This window comes from Gymnodraco acuticeps, unplaced genomic scaffold (genome assembly GCF_902827175.1).
Source record: "Gymnodraco acuticeps unplaced genomic scaffold, fGymAcu1.1, whole genome shotgun sequence".
In the NCBI taxonomy this organism is placed as follows: Eukaryota; Metazoa; Chordata; class Actinopteri; order Perciformes; family Bathydraconidae; genus Gymnodraco; species Gymnodraco acuticeps.
In genome coordinates, this window is record NW_022991435.1 from 3,496,965 (window position 1) to 3,520,218 (window position 23,254).

The 23,254-nt window shown below is 41.9% G+C and overlaps 1 protein-coding gene across 5 annotated transcripts in view; it reads left to right on the forward strand.

Moving 5' to 3' along the window:
- Nucleotides 1-992: 992 nt before the first annotated feature.
- kcnn1a (potassium intermediate/small conductance calcium-activated channel, subfamily N, member 1a) overlaps nt 993-23,254 on the forward strand; it is a 59,164-nt gene continuing 36,902 nt past the window's right edge. For 4 of the 5 annotated variants that reach the window (XM_034196114.1, XM_034196116.1, XM_034196117.1 and 1 more), the window contains exon 1: nt 993-2,332. In XM_034196114.1, coding sequence (XP_034052005.1) covers nt 1,064-2,332 — 1,269 coding nt within the window. In that variant the 5' untranslated portion in view covers nt 993-1,063. Of the gene's footprint in view, nt 2,333-6,897; nt 6,969-23,254 lie in introns of those variants that run through there. The other variant, XM_034196118.1, reaches the window with a different exon arrangement.

Sequence of the window (23,254 nt, forward strand, 5' to 3'; positions counted from 1 at the left end):
CAATTATGGGCATTTTTGTATTGTTTTGTTATAAAAACAGACTTGAAAAAAACACTAGATGTATCCTTTAATCCAAGTTCTATGTTATAACATTTCTAATTTCAGCTGAGATGACTTTCTGGCCGATATGTGCTGGACATCTGTCCATCCTCTGGCTACTTGACTCAACGACAGAAGCTATTTTAGTGATGCTCGTCCTAAATCCTTCAGCACCACGGACAGCAGCGTCTGCGCCTCGTTTCCTAGCCGGCTTCCTCTCCGCTGTGACAGTGAAGCCCTCACCATGTTGTTCTGAGAGCATGCAACAGCAGCGGCTCGCACACAGCATGCTGCAGGCTCTGAATGCAGAATATATCTTCATATTTCTGCCTGGTATTAAAAAAAACAGTTATATTTAGCTGAATTATAAAAAATAAAACATACATACTGCAGTGCTCAGGCTGTATGACATGAGGTAATCGTAACAGTTTGATGCGTGTCTGTGGGCCAACAAGTGGAAATGAGTTTCAGTTGGAGACACCAAGAGTGGGTTTATTGTCTCGCATGATTTTTGCAAAACACTTAATGCACATTACATTATAGGGAATCACTTGGAGTTAATCATAAAGCAAAGTGTTCAGGGTTTATCTAAGATGAGAAAAAATATTGAAAGGCCTGTGGATCTGCATGTTTGGGTGACGTAGCAGCAAAAGTGATTTCTTATAATGCAGGGTGGTTATGGCAACATTGACAAAGTCGATCTATTGGTTCCACAGGATTACAATGATCGACCATGTAAGTGAGATTTAAACACCTTTCTACATCTCAATAATCCCATTCTTGTAATATCCTTACAGCCTTAAGGAGTGATCGATCCGCTGCAACCTGTGCGCATAGCAAGCAATGGACCGATATTCAGGCGAAGGCGGTGTTTTGGCTGTACGGTGACGTTTTAAGGCAGGTCCTGGTCAAACCTACCAATGATACAAGTCTGTTCTATTCTGCTGGGACTGATCGCAATGAACGGGTGTCGGAGCTCTGCACGGCAAAGGAGCAACCACAGCGAGACGCGGCGATCAAGGGGATGCGGCATCGGTACGCGGGAGCTGTCCATCAGCACCAAATCCCCGACGAAAAGCAAGAAACCAGCAAGCCGAGCCCAGACCCACTCGCTCCTGTTTTCAACCTCCCGCCCCCGCCCTCTTCTCACCACCGAGATCGCACTTCGACCACCGCCGTTCATCGCCAGAGCCTCCAAGAGCTCCCCTGTCTGAGCCAGCCCTCCCGGAGACCTGTGCACAGCGGCGACCCTCTACCTCTGACGAGCTACGACACCGCTCAGCGACCTTCACACCGAACCATTGAACCCAGCACCGGGCAGCCGGCGCACCTGCAGCAGGATCCCTGGGCCCCGGCTGGCTCTCAGCAGCAGCCGCCGCCGCCGCCGCCGCAGTCGGAGAAGCAGCCTGTTTTCCCCAGCTGCCACTGCAGTTTTTCCGAGCAGGAGGCGAGCCTTTCTCAAAATCATCACCATCCAGCCGATCCTCTCCCACCGCAGCCCTCCCCACCTTTTCCGCCGCCTAAACTACCACCGCCACCAACGTCGTCCTCCTCCTCCTTTCCCCGGGAATCTAAAAGGGAGGATCGTATCCAAAGGAGTGCCAATAATTACCAACAGGCAAGCATCGTGGACCGCTGCAGGGGAGGAGGAGGAGCAGGAGGGCACCGAGACCACAGGCAGTTGTTGCAGCAGCAGCAGCAGCAACATTATCAACAGCACAGTCATTTAAGACTCCAACAGAGGGACCCCTCCCCTGAAGGAAGCCGTGCAAACTCGCAGAAAGGGCGCTCTTTAAATGTATGTGAGTCAATCGAGGCTAACAAGAGAGCATTCGAGTCTCAGACTCCGGACCTGCAGCAGCAACAGATCCCACAATTACGAGCGCAGCAACAGCTACTGGTGGGGAGCAGCTTGCCTATCAACTACTGCGCCAGCGGCTCAGGAGAGCTATGTAGGACTCACCAGGCTCCACTGCTGCAACAGCAAGAGCAGCAGCAGCAGCAGCGGCAGCAAGGCGCACTGGGGCTCTGTCCCCAGCGTCCCCAGCGTCCGCAGCACTGTGAACAAGACCGCAATAAGTCTGGGAGGATCACCGCGCCAGGCGACCAGGCGCAGCTTCACTCCCGCGACTGCCGCGCCACCCCCCCGGTAACGCAACAGGCGTACGCGGGGAACTCGTCTGCGACTGGCAGCAACTGCAGCAAAGACAGCCCCAACTACGGCTCGAGCTATCACCTGTGGCCCGAGAGCCCGCATAAAGGAGAGGAGCGGATCCGCATCGACCTCCATAAGGTAGGTTTTTTTCACATTCATCTCCATTCATATCGGAGCTTATTATCCTCTTATGACAAAAACAAACTGGCCTTAACGTGTTCACTCAATGACCACGCCTGTCATATGATTTTGTTACAGAACATTCGCCAATGTGTACGGTGTGCACGCGCATGTGTATGTATGTACGGGAGGGGGGCTGGGGGGTGCAAGGTATTTGAATCGTCATTCAGTGTTCGGTATCTTTTCCAAAACACACCGATGTTAACTACCGCACATGTAACCTTATACGATGCATATCATATCTAAACTGGTATTTGTTTCATTTGGTCACACAAGCACGCGCTTGCAAACGGCATCGCGAACGCACAAACACGCGCACACACACCTGTTCCATGTTGCAGTGTTGTTTTGGGTAACCCACTGTAAAATAATGATGCTCCCAAGCAGCTGAATTAGAAACAAAGCGTGTGTTGTTTCCACAGAACCGAGGGGTTTCTGAGCAGGGGGATTTCAGGATTCTGACTTCCAGACACAGCGTTAGCTTTATATCATGTAGGCCTGTATCTGTCAGCAGCTCCTAGCAAGGCAGTGATTAACATACTAAAAAAAACACTTTAAATAAAGGTGTATGAGATGTATGTAACAGGTCAACACTATAATATGTACAGTAAAATAAATAATTAAAGTTAAGGCATCAACCTTAAAGGATTTAGAGCATCAGGCTAAACAAATGATGGCAAGAAAATCAAGAGTAAAAGCATGTCAAATAATAATAAAACAGACGATTATTGGAAGATAATACATGGTAAAAATAAGTTCAAATGTTCATGCAGTAATAGGTTAGATGAAACTGCAGTAACAAGTGGGAATCTGGGGATCAGTCTGTATGATTGACAAACAAAAGAATACTAATAGTTTAAAGTATTATGATTAAAATTAAGTCAAATCTATTTATAGTTATCATGTAGATTATCTGGCAGTACAAAGGTTGCTATCCATTAATCCTCACTGTGACATACAGAAAACTCAAATCAAAAATCATTCTCATCTACATTTTTCAATATGTTGTCGATAAATACATGCGTTGAATGTCCTCTCTGCATGGCTGCTATACGTGTTTTGGCCCTTGCAGAGAGCAATACAAAAAAAGTCCAACTGGAAGACGTTGAAGTAAATAGTTTTTTATTCTAGCTGCTAAAAAATTAGCGTTGTTTTCTACATACGACCAAGTTTTCTTCCCTGAAAAATCTGGTTGACCAAACATGGTTAATAATTGATCAGACCAACAGACATATGGACATTTTAGCAGACTTGATTGTGAAAGATATCGTACGAGTGGCAGATTCGTCCCCACCGTTGTATAGTTTGTCCTCCCCCAGCATTTCCTCAAGGTGCAGGTGATGTGGGGTTTTTATATCGCAGGATAGGAAAGGGAATCATCTAAATAACAACACCACCCTCCTTCTTAAAATGCTGCTGTTGTTTTCAGGGGCTTAGCTGGCTCCAGTAGCAAAATGTGGTACGTTGAACCACCTTGACATGACTGTTCTTACCTCAATTTTGGAGCTTCAGCAGAATGCTGAAATGACTGAAGAGAAAGTAAACTTTTTTTCTTGAAGTTGCAACCAACCTTTTTCCAAGTTAAAATCACAGGGTGTTTTCCTGATAGGGAATCAAAACCCAATAAATGAAATGAATTATGAATAGTGCAACATGTTTTCCTAATATTGGTAAGAAAACGGGAACCAGTTTGTGTTTTAACATCATATAAGAACTATGCATGCCAAAGCTTCATTTTGATAATCTGCTCTGTGCACTGCATTGTTGAGGCCATCATTTGAATAATGTTTTGACATCATTATACAAATACTGGCGAATAAAGCCCATATTGTACTAATTATAGAGTAAAACATCAGTAAAAAGAGTCTTTGGTAAGTGGTATAATAGACCCAGTGAAAACTCATTACTGTTTAAAACAGCTGGGATTTTAACAAGCTGCAGGGCCGTTATGTCTCTTAAATCCATTCTGATTATGATACTGGGAGATTTATTTTGTCTTTTCTAAACTGATCCTGTCTGTGTCTGATAGCCTTGGCCACAAAAAAGTCAAAACATGGTCAGTATGCAGCAGGATAAGATATCATGAGTTATAGCTAATAGATGATAAAAATCAAACTGCTGTTATAGCAAAAGTGTTTCAATCATCTTTTCTGTTTGCTGCTTTCCAGCACGTAATTCCCTCTGTAAACAAGACCTTTATTTATTACACAACTATTACATAATCCAATTTCCACTGCAAATCAGAAAAATCTTAGAAGTACTCCCAGGACAAACTCTTGAGTATCAAACCTTTTTCCCTCGCTCAGATCTGACCATGCCAAGTATTTTGATATGGCCAGACACTCTTATCTATTCACGGATATTCGTGGGATCGTGGTTACATCTTATTGACTCGCCCACAATGAGACAGCCCGTGCCCCCGCCCCCATTTGAAATCCCTTAAACAAAACACTTGTGACTGAACAAGCCCGATAAAGTGTATACGATTACAGTATCCCGCAGCACACCCTGAAACTGGACACCCAGCCCACTGAACCGACGGCAGGTAGTACGATATTGTGTCCTGCCTCAATAACATTGTGCTTTGAAAGGTGCATTGCTGCTTCTTTTGTGATAGGCTGTGTAAGTACTCTAATGCCTTCCACTTACTGCTATGGTGATATCTCCTGCAGTTACAGTGTTGTACATAAACATAGGATGTGGATTTGCTTTCGTTTAACAAGGTGGAATTTAGAGGATAGGCGAATGTCTCCTCTAGCGGATGCTTGTGATTAACCACTTAACAGGTGGTCCGATTTAGTGCCGTTTAGGGCCCAAAATAAAGTGGTTTTCCTGAAAATAATTCAAATGCCTGCAAATATTGAAAGGACAGAAAATCCACTATTAAAAGAAATTGCATGTCCTTCTGTTGCTTGCTTGTATTTTGTATCATGTGTTTATATTTATGTAGCTTATTCAACAATCAGAATAACGTTAATTTACCAAATAGGATTGTCTTTACAAATAATTCTGCCTTGGCGTTTGTTTTAATCAATAAACATATTAGAAGGATATAAAACATGCAAGGGAAGAACTAGGTCATATATAAAATAAAGGAAATATGTGCAGTAGGGAGTTTCAGGGGGGGCATTTGTTTGAGCCTGAGCATGGGGAATCCTTCCTGGTACGTTTTCCGTGGCTTAATGGACCCATATTGTAGTGCTGCAGCTAACAACTCATATCATTATACATTTTTCTGTTGATTATTTGTAACTACTAAAATAAATCTACTTTCAATGTATGCCGGTTCATTTCTCTATCGATGGATTAATAATTTTGGTTTGTTCATTGTAAATAATATCTGTTAATTTTCCAAAGCCAAATTAGATTTTCCTCAAATAGCTATTTGTATTTCTTCAACAGTTAGAGAGCCAAAGATCATGGACAAATTGTACATGTACGACAAGTAAAAACAACAAATTCTCACAAACTGTGTATCTCTGCTGCATGGTCACCATTTACTTGTTGTCATGCAAGTCCCATCTCTCGTTACATATCAAATGAAGAAAATCAGATCATGGGTCAAAAGAAGAAAAAACATTCATAGCCTGGCGCCGTCTCTCTCCTCTCCTGTCACCCATGTTTGGTGTGTGTGTGTCAACCTTTCTGAAGAACATAAGGTTGTATGTGTCACTGCAGAATGGCTGCTCAAAAGAGGAGGAAAGCTTTTACTGTAAAGCTTTTTGTGCGGATCCTGCTAAACGTCAGTCCAACACGTGTATAATCAGGCTATATGATCTGGGAAAGGTCAGCAGAGGGTGCATCAAAGTGGCACTTTCCGCCAATTTAGTGTCACTTTGACGCTGTCTGGAGGATTTACAGGGGTCATGTTTACTGGTGGTTGTGTGTAGAGCTTTGGAAAGTGGAAAGGGAATGGTTTGGCAAGTATTCTTTGTAAAGAAGGAAAACATGTTCTGTTTTTTCTCCATCAAAGTGTCAGTATTTCCAGTTTTTGCTTCTCACTGTTCAGATTTTCCAATAACTAAGACCATTTATTTCAAGTAAATACCAGAACACTTATGTGTTTTTCCCTCTTGTCTAAATTAAGGAAAACGCTGAGGTAATTGTACTGCCAGCCCTTTTAAAAAAAGCAGTTAATCTTATCAGCTGTGTGTTTATGTTGGCTTCGCAATTACGCTGATGTAAAGCTGAACGCTCGGGCCTCTGAACAATTGATGTCGACAGATCTGCTTTCAGCCTTGTGATTTACCAGCGAGCTTATGCCAGGAGAAACATTATGTTGATTTAAACTTTCTATCGGTCATTTCTCCGCTGTTGTTACAGGGCCCTGAGTTTGTTTTTCTCATTAGTGTTCCATGTTTCCACTGCTTGTCTGTGTTTGAGTCTGAGAGGGCAGCCAACACCTTGAAAGTAAACACACCTCACTGAACAATTAAATGTCAAACAAGGGGCAGATCCTAGATCACATCCTCTGTATATGACGAAGGAGCGGCACTGCTGTAGATCCCTGATAACACTCAGCATTGTGCGAGGAGAGGTAGGTGTGAGCCGTAGGAGCCTCTTAGTTTCGGCTGCAGCTGGCAACACACAGGCTGTAAGTATGAACATGAAGCTCTTTTAATAATTGATCGCTGTTTTCCCTATTTTTTTTGTCCGCTGCGTTTAAGTGCTACGCTGCGCTCCTGCTCTGAAATAGATTTGTGTTACCATGTGTGTTGCTATGGAGAGATCAGCCTGGTATTGTTGTAGCCGTCTCTCTCGCGGGGGTATTGAGTTTGGTCAAGGAATCATGTGCAGAACAAGATTCATCTTTTCGGATTCACGTTTCATTACACACTTGCTTTTAAGAACGCGCAAATAGGCACATATGTCCACGTCACACACACACACACACACACACACACACACACACACACACACACACACACACACACACACACACACACACACACACACACACACACACACACACACACACACAGATATTACTGTAAGTGGTGTTCAAAAAGTGCCCCACTTGCTAGTTCATTCGCTTTGAGTGAACTAGCACAAGAGGTGTATTGAATTACTTGCAGTCCAGTGGAATACAAAGAGTGGAAAGAAAGAAAGCGTGTTGGGGGTTTCCTTGGTCGCCGTGAGCCTCGCTGCTTACTGACTCTGCGGGTAGAGTCGCAGCATGGCAGATGTTTGCGCTCTGCCAGCAGTCAATGCAATTTGTAACCTGACTGTTCAACCCCTCGTGATGTTTCCCTTTTCTAATGTGTGTTGTAACTCACAATGTTGCTACTCCATAGAAAGCCAAGTCTCCAACACGACTCTTTGCTTAATAAATGACCGCAGTTCATTTATATGGTAATTCCTGAGACGCCAGCCAGGCATATAAATTATAATGTATCACCTCAATGCAATGCTTTATGGCTAATTAGGTTATTGATCTGAGGCTGTTCCTGCAGTTAGGGGCATGATCACAACACAAACGACTATGAGAGTGTGAGTAATGCAGCTGTAAGCAGATATTTGTCATTCATTACAATGCTGGACCGACTGGTACAACAATGGCTGTGAGTGTGTGTGTGCAGATGTGTGTTTTCACACATCCATGCACATATCTTATGATATTGCCGACGTGCGAGCTCATTGAGTCATTTAAATATTGCCTGCTGGCTGTTTTCAAATGTTTGTTAAACACTGTGTTTGGTGGGAGTGCAGAGTGCAGAAACGAGATGTGTGATTTCATCATACTTTGCTCACACAATCCACTAACGCTCCGCTTGCAGCCTCCCCTTTAACAATGCATGTTCAGAACGCTGCTCCTGCCATTGTAAAGCACCATGTATACATAGTGTATGGTTTCCTTTTGCGGCAGACGGGCCTACGAATACATGCGTGTGTATTTGTGATGAGTTCCCTGCTGTGCCTGTGCGCTCTCAGTTTGTACTCCCCTCCTCCTTCTCATCAGGTCTTTATGCCCTCAGGTCAGAGTTTGACTGCTGATTCCCTGAGCTGCAGTACTACTTAATTTACAGCACATGATACACAACCGTTCCCCTGCAAAACTCAATCACAGCCTCCTCTGGCCACTGATAAATATTCATTGAGGAACAAAAAGCCTCAGCTGATCCGCATCTACTCAGACTTACTCTGCCTTCAGCTGTTTATAGAAAAATGTGAACACAATTTGTTACCTTTATACAAACAAAACACACTGCTTAGGGAATTCAACCTCCAATCAGTGTATGTATGTGTACTACAAGTGTGTTTTAAATACTGTGTGCAGCAGCCTTAGTGGCTCTTCTCCAGCACACGAGCTTCACAAATAGAAACAGAAGACAAGTTGAATGAAGCAGCTTTCCCTCAGCTTCCTCAATCTCCCTCCCCTCCTCCATCGTTACCTCAAATCACCTTGTGAATATAAAACAGCCATTATGGATGTACAGCAACAATGTAATCTGTTGAGGGTTTTCTGAGGTTGACTGCTAGATGTGGGCTGCAGTAAAACATCTGTCCTATGGGACATATTTCTGCTACATGTGCATGTATGTTTTGTGCCCGTGGTTGTTTGTAAAGGAGCGAATAAGTGAAAGGATAGCTTTTAGTATATCAGTATCATGTGGATGCCACATTCTTCAGATGGTAAAGGTCTATTTCAGCTTCTATTCATGGAAGAGCTTCTCCTTCAGGAATCCTCCGCTGTATCTCTGCTGTTAGACTCACACTGCCGGGGCTCCATGCTTAATTATGCATCTGCAGTCGTGTTGACAAAGCGGGTGAACGCCCCACACTGTACAAAGAAAAAGGTGTGAACATGTGTTTGCAGTCAGTTAGAAAAACATCGATTTTTGCAACAATATTTGAATGGTTATTGTATTGTTGGTTTGTCAGTGTTAACTGATGCTGAGAAATGTATCACCTCCCTGCCTCACTCTCCCTCTGTTTTCCTCCGGTTTGTCAGCTGTTTCTATGGTGTTGGCCTTCCTGCGTGCTGAAGTTCCTATACAGCTGCTCGAGCCTCCATTATCGGCCTCTCTTCGACTGTTAACCCCTTAATGGGCCATCGGTCTGCACACTTCCTGTTTTTGTCACTGCCATTTTCTCTTTAACCCTTTCACCAACAAAGCTGGCTTCCATCTATTGCCTTCTCTTTCTTTGAGAGTCCATTCTCGTTCCCCAGCCACCTCTTCTTCTTCTCTTTCTCTGTCAGACTGCAGAAGGAAAAAAAAACCTTTTTAAAATAGAATCAATTTACACTAAAGGGCCCAACGGCCATTCGAAAAACTGCTGCACTTAATTTCATAACCAAAAAAAATCACAGCTGGAGGCTGTTAGCACATTCCCGGGAACTTTTATCATGTGAGACGTTAGAGAGTAGCATGTGAGAAAGATAGCTTTGTCTGTAGTACAGTACCGCGTGGGGTCTGGTTATGATGTTCCTCTTTATAAAAACACAATTATCTGTGCTGCAGCATAATACAGTAAATAAATCTATCTGTGTGTATGTGGTCTACATTTGCATCTGAGGGTGAATACAAATGTGCCGCTTTACCAACCGGCCTGTGTCTCGGTTCAGCGGAGAAATGGGGGGTTCAGAGCCAGATAAGGATATTCAATTAGCTGCTTCTATGGAAGACTGCTGCACCAGTCAGAGCACGCTGTAGCCGGGTGACATACGGTAAGGGTTCTCTGTTGGTGTGGGGAAGTAATGAAACCTGATATCTTCTAATTTCATCTCGTCACTGTTTCAGTAATCTTCCCATTGGAATGTCAAACATATACCGTCTGCTTCGTGAGATATCGGTTTCTTCCCGTTTTCTCAACGGGAAAGTCTCATCTTTGAAATAAAAATGGGAGATAACTAGAATACAGGGAATAAAACAGAATGGTTTTTCAGATTAACACGGTTTGAGATTTATTTTATTGGTGTTTATTGTCACTGAATGCTGCACATTTGCAAGGAAAAACCTATTTATGTTATTCAATCGTATTTAACATTTATATATTCAATTTGACCCTGAAATGCAAAAAAGAGTAAAATAATTCTCCATCACTCTCATTTCCTCTCACTCTCATGTCCTCTCGCTTCTCCTGTTGGCTCGTGTCCTCCTCACGTCATAAATCTCAAACAGGACGTTTCCAGGCAACTCTCCAGTCAATCTTTACCGAGTTTGTTGCGCTATTGATCTGTCCTGTGCTATAGGTTGGCCTGGCTTCTCTCTCCTCTATTGATGTCTTCGCCTCGGGGGAAAGAAAGAAAGTGCCTCGGCCAGAATTTACAGAGGGCTCGTTTTCCAATGACTCACAATCACCTCACAATGGAAACACAACTTGTCAGGCTGTGGCATTGATACATTGATACTGTTATTGGATCCCACAATGGTGAGTGCCGTTTGATGAGAGGTTAAAATCGTGGGATAATGGAGTTGGTTATGGGGGGCACTTAAGGGTCATAATCCCTGTGAGGAATATATGGCCCTGTGGTCCTGTTGGGATGTCAAATAGCCGCCAAGGGACCAGTCACCTAATGAAGATGGTTTAGTCCTCTGTGTCCACTGAGCTATATTTCGTGTGTGTGTGTGTGTGTGGTTCCTAACCGCCTGCATTATTGGTCGTTTCGATAAGTGGGGAGAAATAGTGGTATGAGAGGCCATTTAGGCCGTAAATCATAGTTCTTCTCCCACAAAATCATGTTACATAATGCTTGACTTTCCTTAACACCACTTTGCCCTTTTTCACTTGCAATCACTATGTTCTGTAATACACAACTACACTCACACTCATGTTATAGACCTATACCATAATAGTAGGATAACTGCATAATGTGAATGACAATGGACGGCTTCAGTGACATTTATGTCTTTTACAGTCATCATTATTTCTCTCTCCATCAATGATTTTCTCTTTAATAGCTTATCCTTCTCACACACAGTCATCATAATAGCCCATCCATACACTACTAATTTCCATCCTCTGTCCATCTCATTAAACTGTTGCTACCTTTGTTAAAATGTGAAAAATGCCGTGCTGAATGGAGATGAATTCATTTTGAATTTGACACTGTTTATGGAAAAGGTTTGAATGTAAGGCAGCCCCATAAATATGCAACTATGTTACATTAGGTGCAATACATCAACCAATCTGAATTCACCCATTAGTAACCCTTACAATAACACTGAACTGCCATTTCTTGTGACTTAACATTACATTGCATTTAGCTGACGCTTTTATCCAAAGCGACTTACAATTAGGGGTGCACCGAATGGGAAATTCTTGGCCGAAACCGATACCGAAAATAGGAAACAGTTGGCCGAAAACCGAATGCCGAAAGGCCGAAAATGATTAATAGAAATATATATATATAATGTATACATTTTTTACCAATGTTGTTCAGCTACCTGATTATGGAAATAGACATGATTATGGCAAAACTTAACTTAAATAATAATCACTATTATGGGTCCATAAAACATTTATTCAGCACTTTTGAATGCATACAGTACATTTATATATGTCATGTATTATTGCTAAAAAACATTATATCGCAGTCTTAGTGTCGCCAACTCGTTTCTAATATGCAAAGACAACAAATGCGTCTATGATGTGTTTTCGATCAGACGAGATCTCTCTCCCCCGTCTGTGTGCGAGGGGGCGGGGCAGTTTACACACACGCAGCTGCTACATGCAGCGGAGCACACTGCGGAGATGGCGGAAAGAACGCGCTCCGAGGTGTGGTTAAACTTTACCCGTCTCGATGTGGAGAATACTTGTTACCATAAGTGCAATAAGAGTTTAGCATGTAAGCACGAGCAATTTGTCTAAACATTTAGCAAAAGTGCACCGCATGCAGACGGAGGAATGCACCGGGTTCGACCGTCTTTCTAGCAGCTCTGTAGCCCCATCCACGAGTAACGTTTCCACGTCAGGTGTTATGTATGCTAGCAGCAACACACGGAGTTAACTACATTATACAAACATGGGTTAATGATTAGAGGAAACTGAGTTATTTAGTTTGTTAAAATTTCAGCTATTCTGTTTACAGTCTGTCATCAGATTATTTAATACGATTTGTTAAAGGCTCAGGGCAATCTCGATGACAAAGGTCAATGTTCCCCCCCCTGTGAGCCAGCCGCGAGCATGGTCGCCGCGTCTTTATTACGTCATCACAACAACACGTTAGGTTACCAACGTAAGCATGTTCTGACATTCGGTGATATTTTTTCGGTGCTAAAACCCTTTCGGCCGATAGCCGAAAGAGCCTTTTTAACCATTTTCGGCCGATAATTTTCGGTGGCCGAATATTCGGTGCATCCCTACTTACAATAAGTGCGTTCGACCAACAAAATACAAACTTGAAGAAAACAGAATCATATAAGTACATCAGGTTTCATAGAGCAAAAACATTTCAAGTGCTACTCAACTGGCTTTAGATAAGCCAGTCCTTTATTAGTATATAAGTGCTTTGTTAATAGTTCTATCGCTCGAAGTGGAGTCGAAAGAGATGAGTTTTCAGTCTGCACCGGAAGGTGTGTAAGCTTTCTGCTGTCCTGATGTCGATGGGGAGCTCATTCCACCATTTTGGAGCCAGGATAGCAAACCCACGTGTTTTTGCTGATGGGAACTTGGGTCCCCTTCGCAGCGAGGGTGCAGCGAGCTGTTTGGTTGATGCAGAGCGGAGTGCACGTGCCGGGGTGTACGGTTTAACCATGTCCTGGATGTAGGAAGGGCCAGATCCATTCGCAGCATGGTACGCAAGTAAGGTCACAAGTATTAGCTCTTGTAATTCTAACTATACATTTTGAAATGGTGGAAGCTCGAAAATGTTGAATATATGTTTGGGGCGCATTGCGGTCTGTTTGCGTTTTGATATTTCTTTAAGTCTTTGGAATAAAACAGTTTCTAATTTCTTAATTTTTAATGTGTGCAAAACAAAAACAAATTTCATAAGCTTTTCACACTATGCCGCCTTAAAAATAAGTATTCCCTACTTCCTCTTTTGCTAGCAGGTTGACAGTCTGCTCTAATTATGAAATATGTACCGATCTATGAATAAAATAATAAAGTTGAGTTGACATAAAGAATTATATTAATTTCAAAATGTTTTTAAATCGATCCTGGTTATTCCTTGTTTCTGCAACTTCTGATTTAATTCAGTAAAGAAAATTACCAAATGTAATTCAGTAAACAAATGACCAAATGTACACAGATCAATTACATTTCCACCAAATTGTATTCACTAGATAATTCTTGTAATTCTTGTCTTATAACCAACCATTAAGGATGCAATGACATATGTGAGAGAGAAAGAGGAATTTTGCACTAAAATTGAATGTTAAAAACACATTTCAGTGGTTGAAAGGGATGTATGGCCCCTTCTTACTCTGTTTTATGTGAGAATATTTCAAGGACTGGGTCTGCGTCTTTTTGAGGGGGTTATCTGCACAAACTCGGCATCAAGCAATCATGCGTAATGGGAGCAATATAGGGCAATACTGTTGATTAGCTAAAATAAAGAGGACGCTTTGGAGAGCTGATTAGGGAAACGTTCCATTTCCATGGACAATGTCAAACCTTTATAGCATTTACACATGAACATTGAGAACATGTGATGTGAGACTCTATACTGTATAGTGCTGTCCCCCATCTATCTAAAAGTGCATATACTCACCAGCCTTTGGTTCTTTAGATTTAAAAGAGTTGCCATTTTCTCATGTTTTGATCACATTATGTAATCAAATAAGAGCTATAAAATCAAGCCTAATACAACAAATAAAATCAGCATAGTAAAGCAAAGATTTCAGTAATCCAAAGGTAACTCATAATTGTGAGAATCCACTTAACAGACTGCAAAGAGTTTTTGATGAAACCAATTATAATACATCAAATTATAACATGAGTTGTTTTCCTAGTACTTAATTGTTTTGCTTAACATCTAGACACTGATCATGTTCACACACCTGAGTTGTGTCTGAAATGCTTTCTCACGCAAACAGGCTGCCGTCTCTTCAGCTGTTGTGTCATTTATGAGTGGTTTTTACCACTTATGAGTGCAAACACACTTCCTGGGCTTGGGGTGGCCCAGCTGGCCATTTTCTAGGTCAAACGTCTTTCTGTAGGAAACCATCATTGCATCAGTGACATTTACTAGTTTCCAAGATATACTGCATTAGTGAGAGCTGTGTCTGCCATAGATTTGCTCATTTATCACCACATTTTAATAATATTGTTGCAGCTTGGTGGTAAAACATTAATGCTGATCCATTTTTGTGAAGTTTGCCTTTGGTGGAGGAATGTATTAGTGTTCTTTCTGATTACTATAAGTCATTCAAAGTCAGATACTCTGAGCTGCCGTCCACAGTCCATGCCACATAAGGGTTATAAACTGAGGTCAAATGTATTAAGTGAGTGAGTTGTAGGTTAGAACTTTTTTAGCACCATAGTTATTTTTTTTCACATTTGAAAAACTCTTACCATCTACCAAATGCAAAATGAGCTGTTAGCTGTTTATCTTTGCATTATATCACTGGATTATTTTACAAATAAAAACCTTAATGTGATTATGTTCTGGAGTAAAGATCTGTGTCTTTTCTTAGCATAGCCATGTGCTGTGAACACTGGAAAAAATGATATCCTTAAAGTGTTATTCACGATACATCTTTAATTCTTTTTATAGTATTTGAGTGTGTTCAAATGCAGCTGAGGTATGACCTTGATAAAGAGGAGCATCCTCAACTAGGGCTACTCAATTAATCGTATTTTAATCGCAATTACGATTTTGGCTAGCAACGATTATGAAAACAAAATAATCAAAATAAATAAAAAAGAATGTTACATTATTTATTTTTTTATAATTTTTTTTATTGGTTTTTCAGTTGAATTATACTTAAATTTCAGGGTAATCAACTGTTAAAAACATACTGTTCACATTTTTTTTTCAATAAATGGATGTTTTCAAAGTAAATGGATAATCGTTTTTAATAATCGTGATATCAATTATTGACCCAAATAATCGAGATTATGATTTTTGCCATAATCGAGCAGCCCTATCCTCAACTATATAATTTAGTATTTGTCAAATGGTTCAGTTATATTTGTGTATTTTGGATGGTTGGTTACCAGGATCAGTTCAACGATTGTGGCCCCGATCTACAAATCAGTCTTCTAACAACCGGCCTCCTTTTAATTTGCTGGAAATTAAAATTGTTGCTAATGAGGCAGTGGGTGTCCCACAGGGAACGTAACCCCCCATCAGTTCTAACCCCAATCTACCCAGGACCTAGGAGGTTTATGAGACGCACACTCACACAGGTTCACATGGAGTAACCTTGTCGGGTCCTAATTATAAAAGCATTGTGTCTCTGTTGAACACAGCGCCTTATTAGTCCTAACACTAACACATTCCCACAGGCATGTACCTATGTCCCTTTTCTCCATGGAGGCTTTTACTTGTTTTTTGCCCAATTTTTGGTTGTTATTCTCCAAGCATAAAGAGAGAAAGTGAGGGAGGCCAAACTCTGCTAGAGGCTAATAAATACATCTGTTATCAAGCTACCATCATTGTGTGGTGTGCAGTGGAAATCAGCAGGCGGTGATGGTCACAAATAATTTAAAATGTCCTTTGATATTAAAAAGGCCCTAAAGAAGCCACCCTGCATGCTTCATGCATTATTTTCTTATTTTCAAAGTAAATGTTCTTTCATAATCTAATGTGAGTAATATTGTTCTCACTTTCTCTCATGCTTGTATATTTGTACCATTTCAAATTACACAAAAAAACAAGCTAATTATGGCCACAACATGTTTCCGATGACTCACAGTTGCCAAGGATGCCATCACTGAACTAACAGTAAAATAATCTCATCTTGTTTCTGTTGAGACTTAGTGCTATTGTTATATATTTTCTAGTCTAGTTATTTGCCTCAGTAAAGGTTATAGCATCCTTGAGGCGACTGCAGTTCTGAGCTTTTTTTAAAATGTTTATTGTATCGCCCGAATCTATTGTGTATAGATTTGTATTGTTGCCTTTTTGTCTCTTGCTGCGTTGGGTCTTTCCCTCTGGGGATTCCACTATAGCCACTGATAGTAACGGACGCTACATTAAAGACCCTTCCTCTTTGCAACAAATCCTCCTCACACTTCAATTCAAATTCTTTTCTTGACCATCTAATACAATGAATCATAAGTTCAATACACAATGTTACATGTAACTCTCATCCCAAATTATAGACAAGAACAAACCTAATGTCATGTTATCAGTATTAAATAACCTGAAGTTGAAGTATTGGGTGGTGGTGGCTGCTTTTAGATCTACAATATTCTTGTATACACTGAAAGTATTGATGTGACCTTTGGTTGATTTGATAAGCCTTAAGTGATCGCATTGGTCTGTCGCTCTGATGTTACACACTGAACATGAACAGTATGCATGATCATACATGAGTAGACGTGGGACTGGAAATGAATAAATGTATGAGTGAAAAACACACTTGGCAACATGCTTTTCATTATGCTTAAACACACGTCAGGTCTCTCGGTGTACATCTAGCGGTTGTCCACACGCTTGTACCTTGCATGTGAAGTCAGCACGAGAATATTCTGTGGAAACTCTTTGAACGTCGGCCGCCTCTTCAATATCTGGGACTGTCGTGTCTTCCTGAAACACCTACAATAGCTCCGACTTATCCTGCCGAAGAGCAGGAGCAGCCATTATTTAACAACAGACATCCCTACAGAGATATAAGGACATGAAGTATAGCGTGATAAGACCCTTTCTACTACTGCAAGGAAATAACATTTCTACTTAGACACTGATAAAGATGACACGTTTTAATTCATTGCGTTATCCCCGAGACAAGATACTGTATGTACGCCTATGCTTTTCACTTTTGAGCCTAAGTTTGCCCTCACAAGATCACATTATATATATATTGTTTAGTTTCATCACCGCAGCACACAGAGAGCTGCGACGGAGGATTTTCCTGCGCTGAGTAATGATCCACATGCTGGTCAGGAAAGGACGGAGGAGCCCTGCATCCTGCTGGCCTGTCAGAGAAATGTGACAGCATCTGTGTGCAGGGACAAACTGGAGGATTGTAGCCTGCAGCTCTCAATCACTCAGGGGGCTGGCAGAGACACACACAGGGAGCTGTCTTCTCTCTTTCATTATCTCTTTTTCTCCCTCGCCATCTTTCATGTTTCCTCAATTTCTGCCTTATTTCCTCTCTTCCTTCTCGATCTCTTTCGTGTTCCTCCCTCCATGTCAGCCTTTGTCAGGATCCATAATGCCGTTCGCAGATTTTACACACTTGCATACACGTGGATCTTCTCAAAGAATTCCTCCTTTCTGCTCCTTTCGTTGCTGCACACTGTCTGCGTCAATATCCGACCTAATCCGGTGCCTGGCTGAGGCTCGGGTTGTTCAACTAGCACACATGTGCACACCCACCCACGTACACATCATTAAACAGACTGTTACCCAAATCTCCAAAAAAAACATGCGTAATTGAAGGGATTTTTTTTCAATTTCAAAATGCAGTGCCATTTTTAGCCTATATATTCCTTAAAACACTGCAGCAGAGATGCCCCCACATGCCACTAAAGAATGAGCATTTTTCTATTAGATTTGAGCCGGCTGGAGAGAGGGACAGAGAGAGGGAGAGGAGCGAGGCAGAGAGTTGCCTTCATTTAAACTGTTCTGCACTGAGGCTTTTCAATTTGATTATGAGGCTCCATTTCATAGAGCCGGGATGCTGCGTGCCATTCAGAATGAAATTGAGCCGTCGGTCGGCTGGACAAGAAGCCTCCCCGCGTCTCCTCTGCGGGGACATCGGGGGACGACAAGCGCACCGCCGGCCCGCCGTGCCCTTTAGCCGCACAGTTTAGCTGGGTGGCAGGCGGAATGGGGGAAAAGTGACGGAGCTCGGATAGCTGGATAAGTGGGCGACGGTATGGAATTGATTGAGGGTGCTTTGAAGTTTTGGAACGTGATGTGAGGACTCCTGCTGCAAAGTGTGTGAAGGACTCTTTAGTCTTACAGAGGAAGACGTCAGCCGTACATCTATACTCCCACAATGTGCCTGTGCAGATACTCTCTCTCATAGTTGCCTCATTTTGAAGCTCCTAATATCTCCCTGATGTGTAGAAAAGCACACTGAGAGTTCATACAGACAGACGGATGGGATGGCTGGCCGACCCATATTTGGGTCGGACCTGACCTTGTTCAGTGACTGATGATCACCAGAGACAGGTACCCCAAAGCTGAGGATGTAACAGCAGCCCTGCTCTCTTGGTGTCCATAATCAATCCTGTTCATTTACGTATTGGAGCAACACTTCCTGGGACATTCTCCTTTTACGCCCCAGGCGCCTGACTGTCACAACATGCCTTTTTATTCTGATACTATCGTCATGTAATTGGTCTCGGAAACAAATTAAGGCTACATTTTGAGTGTCAGTTCACAATATAAGGCAATGTGTTGAAAGGGAGATAATTATCATTTGTGAAAAAGGCCTCTGTTTGATTTTCAGGCTTTTCTGTGTCCCCAGGATTTATGTTCCCTAGCTCAATAACTTCGTTCCCCGTTTTTAAAGACTTGTTGCCATTGCCCTACTCTAACATTTAGCTAAGCTTCGAAAACCCAAAACTTTTCAGAATAACTTTACATGCTTTTTATTAATTTTTGGGATTTATCAAGCACTTTAATCATGTGTGTTCAGTTCAGTGGCGTAACTATCGCCGGTGCAGCCGGTGCAACGCAGTCTATATATATATATTTTGGGGCCCCAATGGCATTGGACCGGTTCACGCAGTCTTCAAAAGTAATTTGTCTGTACAATGACCCTTGCTCCCTTTCATGTCATGTGATACCTTGCGTGACGAGCGAACCGTTAATCAACCTGTAAGCTGTACTGTAGCTAGCAGCAGCAAGTTAGGCAGCATTATAACAAATGTAATAGCTTGCATTTATAATGTACAGCAAACCAAAGCACAAGAGCGGCGCCTAAAAGAGAAAGACAAGAGAGAACAAGGAGATGTAAACAGCTAAAACTGACAAATTAGACCGTTTTTTTTGTCATACATCGTCTTCGAAATCGAGCGTTAGCAATGTTGACAGTGCAAGCGGCAGCTGGAGCCGGAGGCTACGATAGCTCAACCTGCCTCACCACCATCATTGCCATCTAGCTCCATAAGTGAAGCTGTATCCGTGGCCGTGGCTGTGCAACCTTCTTCTCGAGCCAGCCAGAAGGAGAGGCTGGATTTGGCTGTGCCCGGCGGTGGCCAACAGTTTCCCCCAAGGGCCCCAACTGATAGGGGACGCTATGGTGCTATTGAGACCCCCGACGCCAAGATCAAAAGCTATATTATAGCAACCGGTCCATCTAGGCCACATGTGTCAAACTCAAGGCCCGGGGGCCAAATCAGGCCCTTGGTGGATTTAATTTCGGCCTGCAGGATAATTTTTAATTACTATTAGATCTGGCCCGCCGGTATATTGCACGCACACCTTCACTCAATCCTGAGGATTTCCTCAGCTCAGAGCCTGACCCCAAACATGAACTTGTACCCAAGACGAGATGCCAAGTATCTGGCTCAAACTAGCATCACAGAGTAGCAAACTGAGTTTCAATGGATGTTTCCTTCTGCACTTTTTTTCTTGCGACAGCAGGGCATGTTTGGTTTTTTCTTTGAGGGAAATTGTGTTTTTGAAGCTGTTGTTGGCCTGTGGAAAAATGTAATCATAAGGGAATGACTCTGCAGATAGAGCCATAAGAAATGAATGCAACTGAATATGTAATGTTGTTTTTTATAGGCAATAATTTAAGCTTTGTTAGTTCCAGGTTTAATATTGCAATAAGTTCATTTCAATACGTTTTGCAATAAACATTGAACCAGTCCGGCCCTCGACTAGTACTGTTTTTTTTTATTTTGGCCCACTGCGTATTTGAGTTTGACACCCCTGATCTAGGCCTACCGGCCCATTCCCCAGAGACAAACGTCAAGGAAACAGGTGTAATCCTCCTGGTTTGAGGCCAGGGCAGGCTGTTGTTGATAGCTTATACATGTGGCGCTTCTGAGTGGTTGTGTATGTCCGTGCGTGTGTGAGCGCATCAGCGTGCGCTTATGTTTGGGGTGATGGGGGGCCCCCAAAACAATATTTGCACCGGGGCCAATCACAACCTTGTTACGCCACTGGTTCAGTTTGAAATTCCAAAGCAAAATCAATGACAGCCAATCCAGGGAATGGTGTGTTTGTCCATTCTAGGGAGGAAGGATACTCATCTAAGAGTTGATCATTTATTGTACAGTCATCCTTACTCACAGTTCAGCTTTGCTCTATAAATCCACACTTTGATCCAATATGAACGATCGTTGCTCGTCGACTTGCAGGTGTCTCATAAACTGTGCTGGTACTTTTTAATCAAAGGGGTTGTGGTTGTAAGATATTGAATCATAATACTCCAATATTGTGTTAAGACAATATAGTAAGATAAACAGTCAAATAATAATAATGTCCTATAAATTCACAAAAGTAGTGTTTTCTACAAACACGAACAACCTTTGTTTGAAAGAGTTGTCTTGGATTTTTTTCTTAGATATCATAGTCCAGCATCAGAATTTCCACATCAAACATCTCAGAGCCACTCGGAAAGTTTGACTGAGTCTAAAAGTACTCTGAGCTCGGAACAGGAGCTTCAAAGTGATCTACTTCCTACACAAAAGCAGGAAATTCTCTTTTGACAATGAATGACATTATGTTGTGACACTCAAAACCAAAAGAAAAATGATGTTTTGTAGTTGCTCAGTTTAAGTAAGACTGGAATGAAACGCATTCAAAAGACTGGCAGGCAGATCCTCTGTAGAGCTTGATGCAAGAAAAAAAGAAAGCTATTTACGAACTGGTGAGGACCTATAAATATTTAACAAAATGTATTAAAATAGCCTGTGAAAATGACCTCTACTGTTTGATGGCTTACACCAGTTGGGTCCACAAATGTTCCTATATTAGATTGAGTTGGCATAGTTTTGTGCTTTCCCGATCTGATAAAAACCCAGGGTGCTTCAAAACTTGGGTAGCTTTGTGTGTCAGTGAAATTATTAAATAAGTAGGGATTTGTATCCTTGATGCTGCATTCAATTGCAAAATACAAGGCATCACATTTTGCAAAATTAATTACGTCTTTAGGACCGTGCTTTTAATTCAATTTGATTTAATTTAATCGTGCGTCAAATTCAGCATTGCCTGCTCTATTTAAATTTTTAAATACACCACAGCTGCTCGACCACTATTGCCATATCAGCATCTATTTCTACAGTATTTCCTGTCATTCAAACCTAAAGTTCACTTACTGCACAGTCTTCAAAATTGTAGAGGGGTCCTAATGGCACAGATTAAAAAGCCATTTAATACAGAAAAGGGGATTAGAAACACTATGGGCTGCACTAATCCTTAACCTTTAGTCCTGTTCTCATGGAGCCACAATATGCGCAAGACGATAGCATCACAGGACTGGAGTTAGTACATTTCCATTAGGGCCGCCCTTCTTTATTCCCACCAGCACATTTAAAGGCATTAGGCATGCTTTGTCAAGGCTAATAAAAAGGGCCAGCAGTGCTATCACACACCCCCGACTTGTTTTGGAAAAAGCACTGTTCCATGTGAAGTTTTCATAACCCATTATGATAATCTGCCCGAGTCTCTGAAGGGCAGGGGATAGACAGGCGGATAGATGCTTCTGGGGTGACTGCTCTACAGCCTCTGCATGGATTGAACATTTTTAGCCTGCGTAACTGGGACAGAAACTCCCTCCTATCTCCCGGAAAGAACAGACACATAGACGACTCAATGCAAGATGAGGAGTGTGGGCCGGGAAATAGGAACATTTTGTACAGGTGATAAAGAAGTTACATAGGTTTCTAAACAGTTTGAAGTATTTCTCTCCTTTCTCGCTAAAGGAAAAATACATGTTATCCACAATATTCTATTTATTGGTTGAACAAATGTGCGAATATACGTGACTCTTATTCTTAACTTGCCCCTGAGTTAGCCCAGGGTTGCCAACTCTCACGCATCTGGCGTGTGACACACACGCTTTCACTCTCAATGTCACGCTCTCACGCTGCCCAAACTATTCTCATGCCAAAAACAAGATGAACCGGTGATCGTTTTTGGTTGGTTATTTACAATGTTGAGTTGACAGCTGCTCAAGCTGTCGATCCGCTCCCTCCCCGCCCCCACCAATCTTAACAACGTTAACAGACAGCAGAGCAGTGGGAGCCGGTTGGTCAATCCCCGACCCGTATTGCGCATGCGCATATCTAAGATCCAGTAGAAATGATAAAAAGTAAAAGTCTGCTGCTTATTGTTCTACTAGGCCAAAATAGAGTCAAAGAGTATTTGAGAGTGAGAGTATGTTAATTAATATATTTGGCAGTTTGGAGTAAGTCTGTAGATTTGTTTGTGTCTGTGTGTTTCATGTATAGGCCTCTAACGATAATTAATTTTGTTGGATACATTTTCCCGGAAATTTTTGCGATAAACGATAATATTGTCGGCACCGTTGTATCATTTTAGACCACTGACATAATGATATATATAAAATAATTCAAGTACATCATTTCAAACTGCTAATCACATCCTCATGTAAATGAAAACATTATCGAGTTCATTTTTATTTATCGTACGATAAGTCAATGAATTACTTTTCGCGACAGGCACACAATAAAACAGTGGAAACAAACAGGTGTTTGACTTTCATTAGTGAATGAAACTTTTGCCCTTTATAGTCTGTGTCCAATATTGTGTATTTCATTTGTATTGTATATATATCATGCTAAGGTCCCGCTACTGACACGATAGCAGTCATTTAGTGTGCATATGTGTAATTAAAC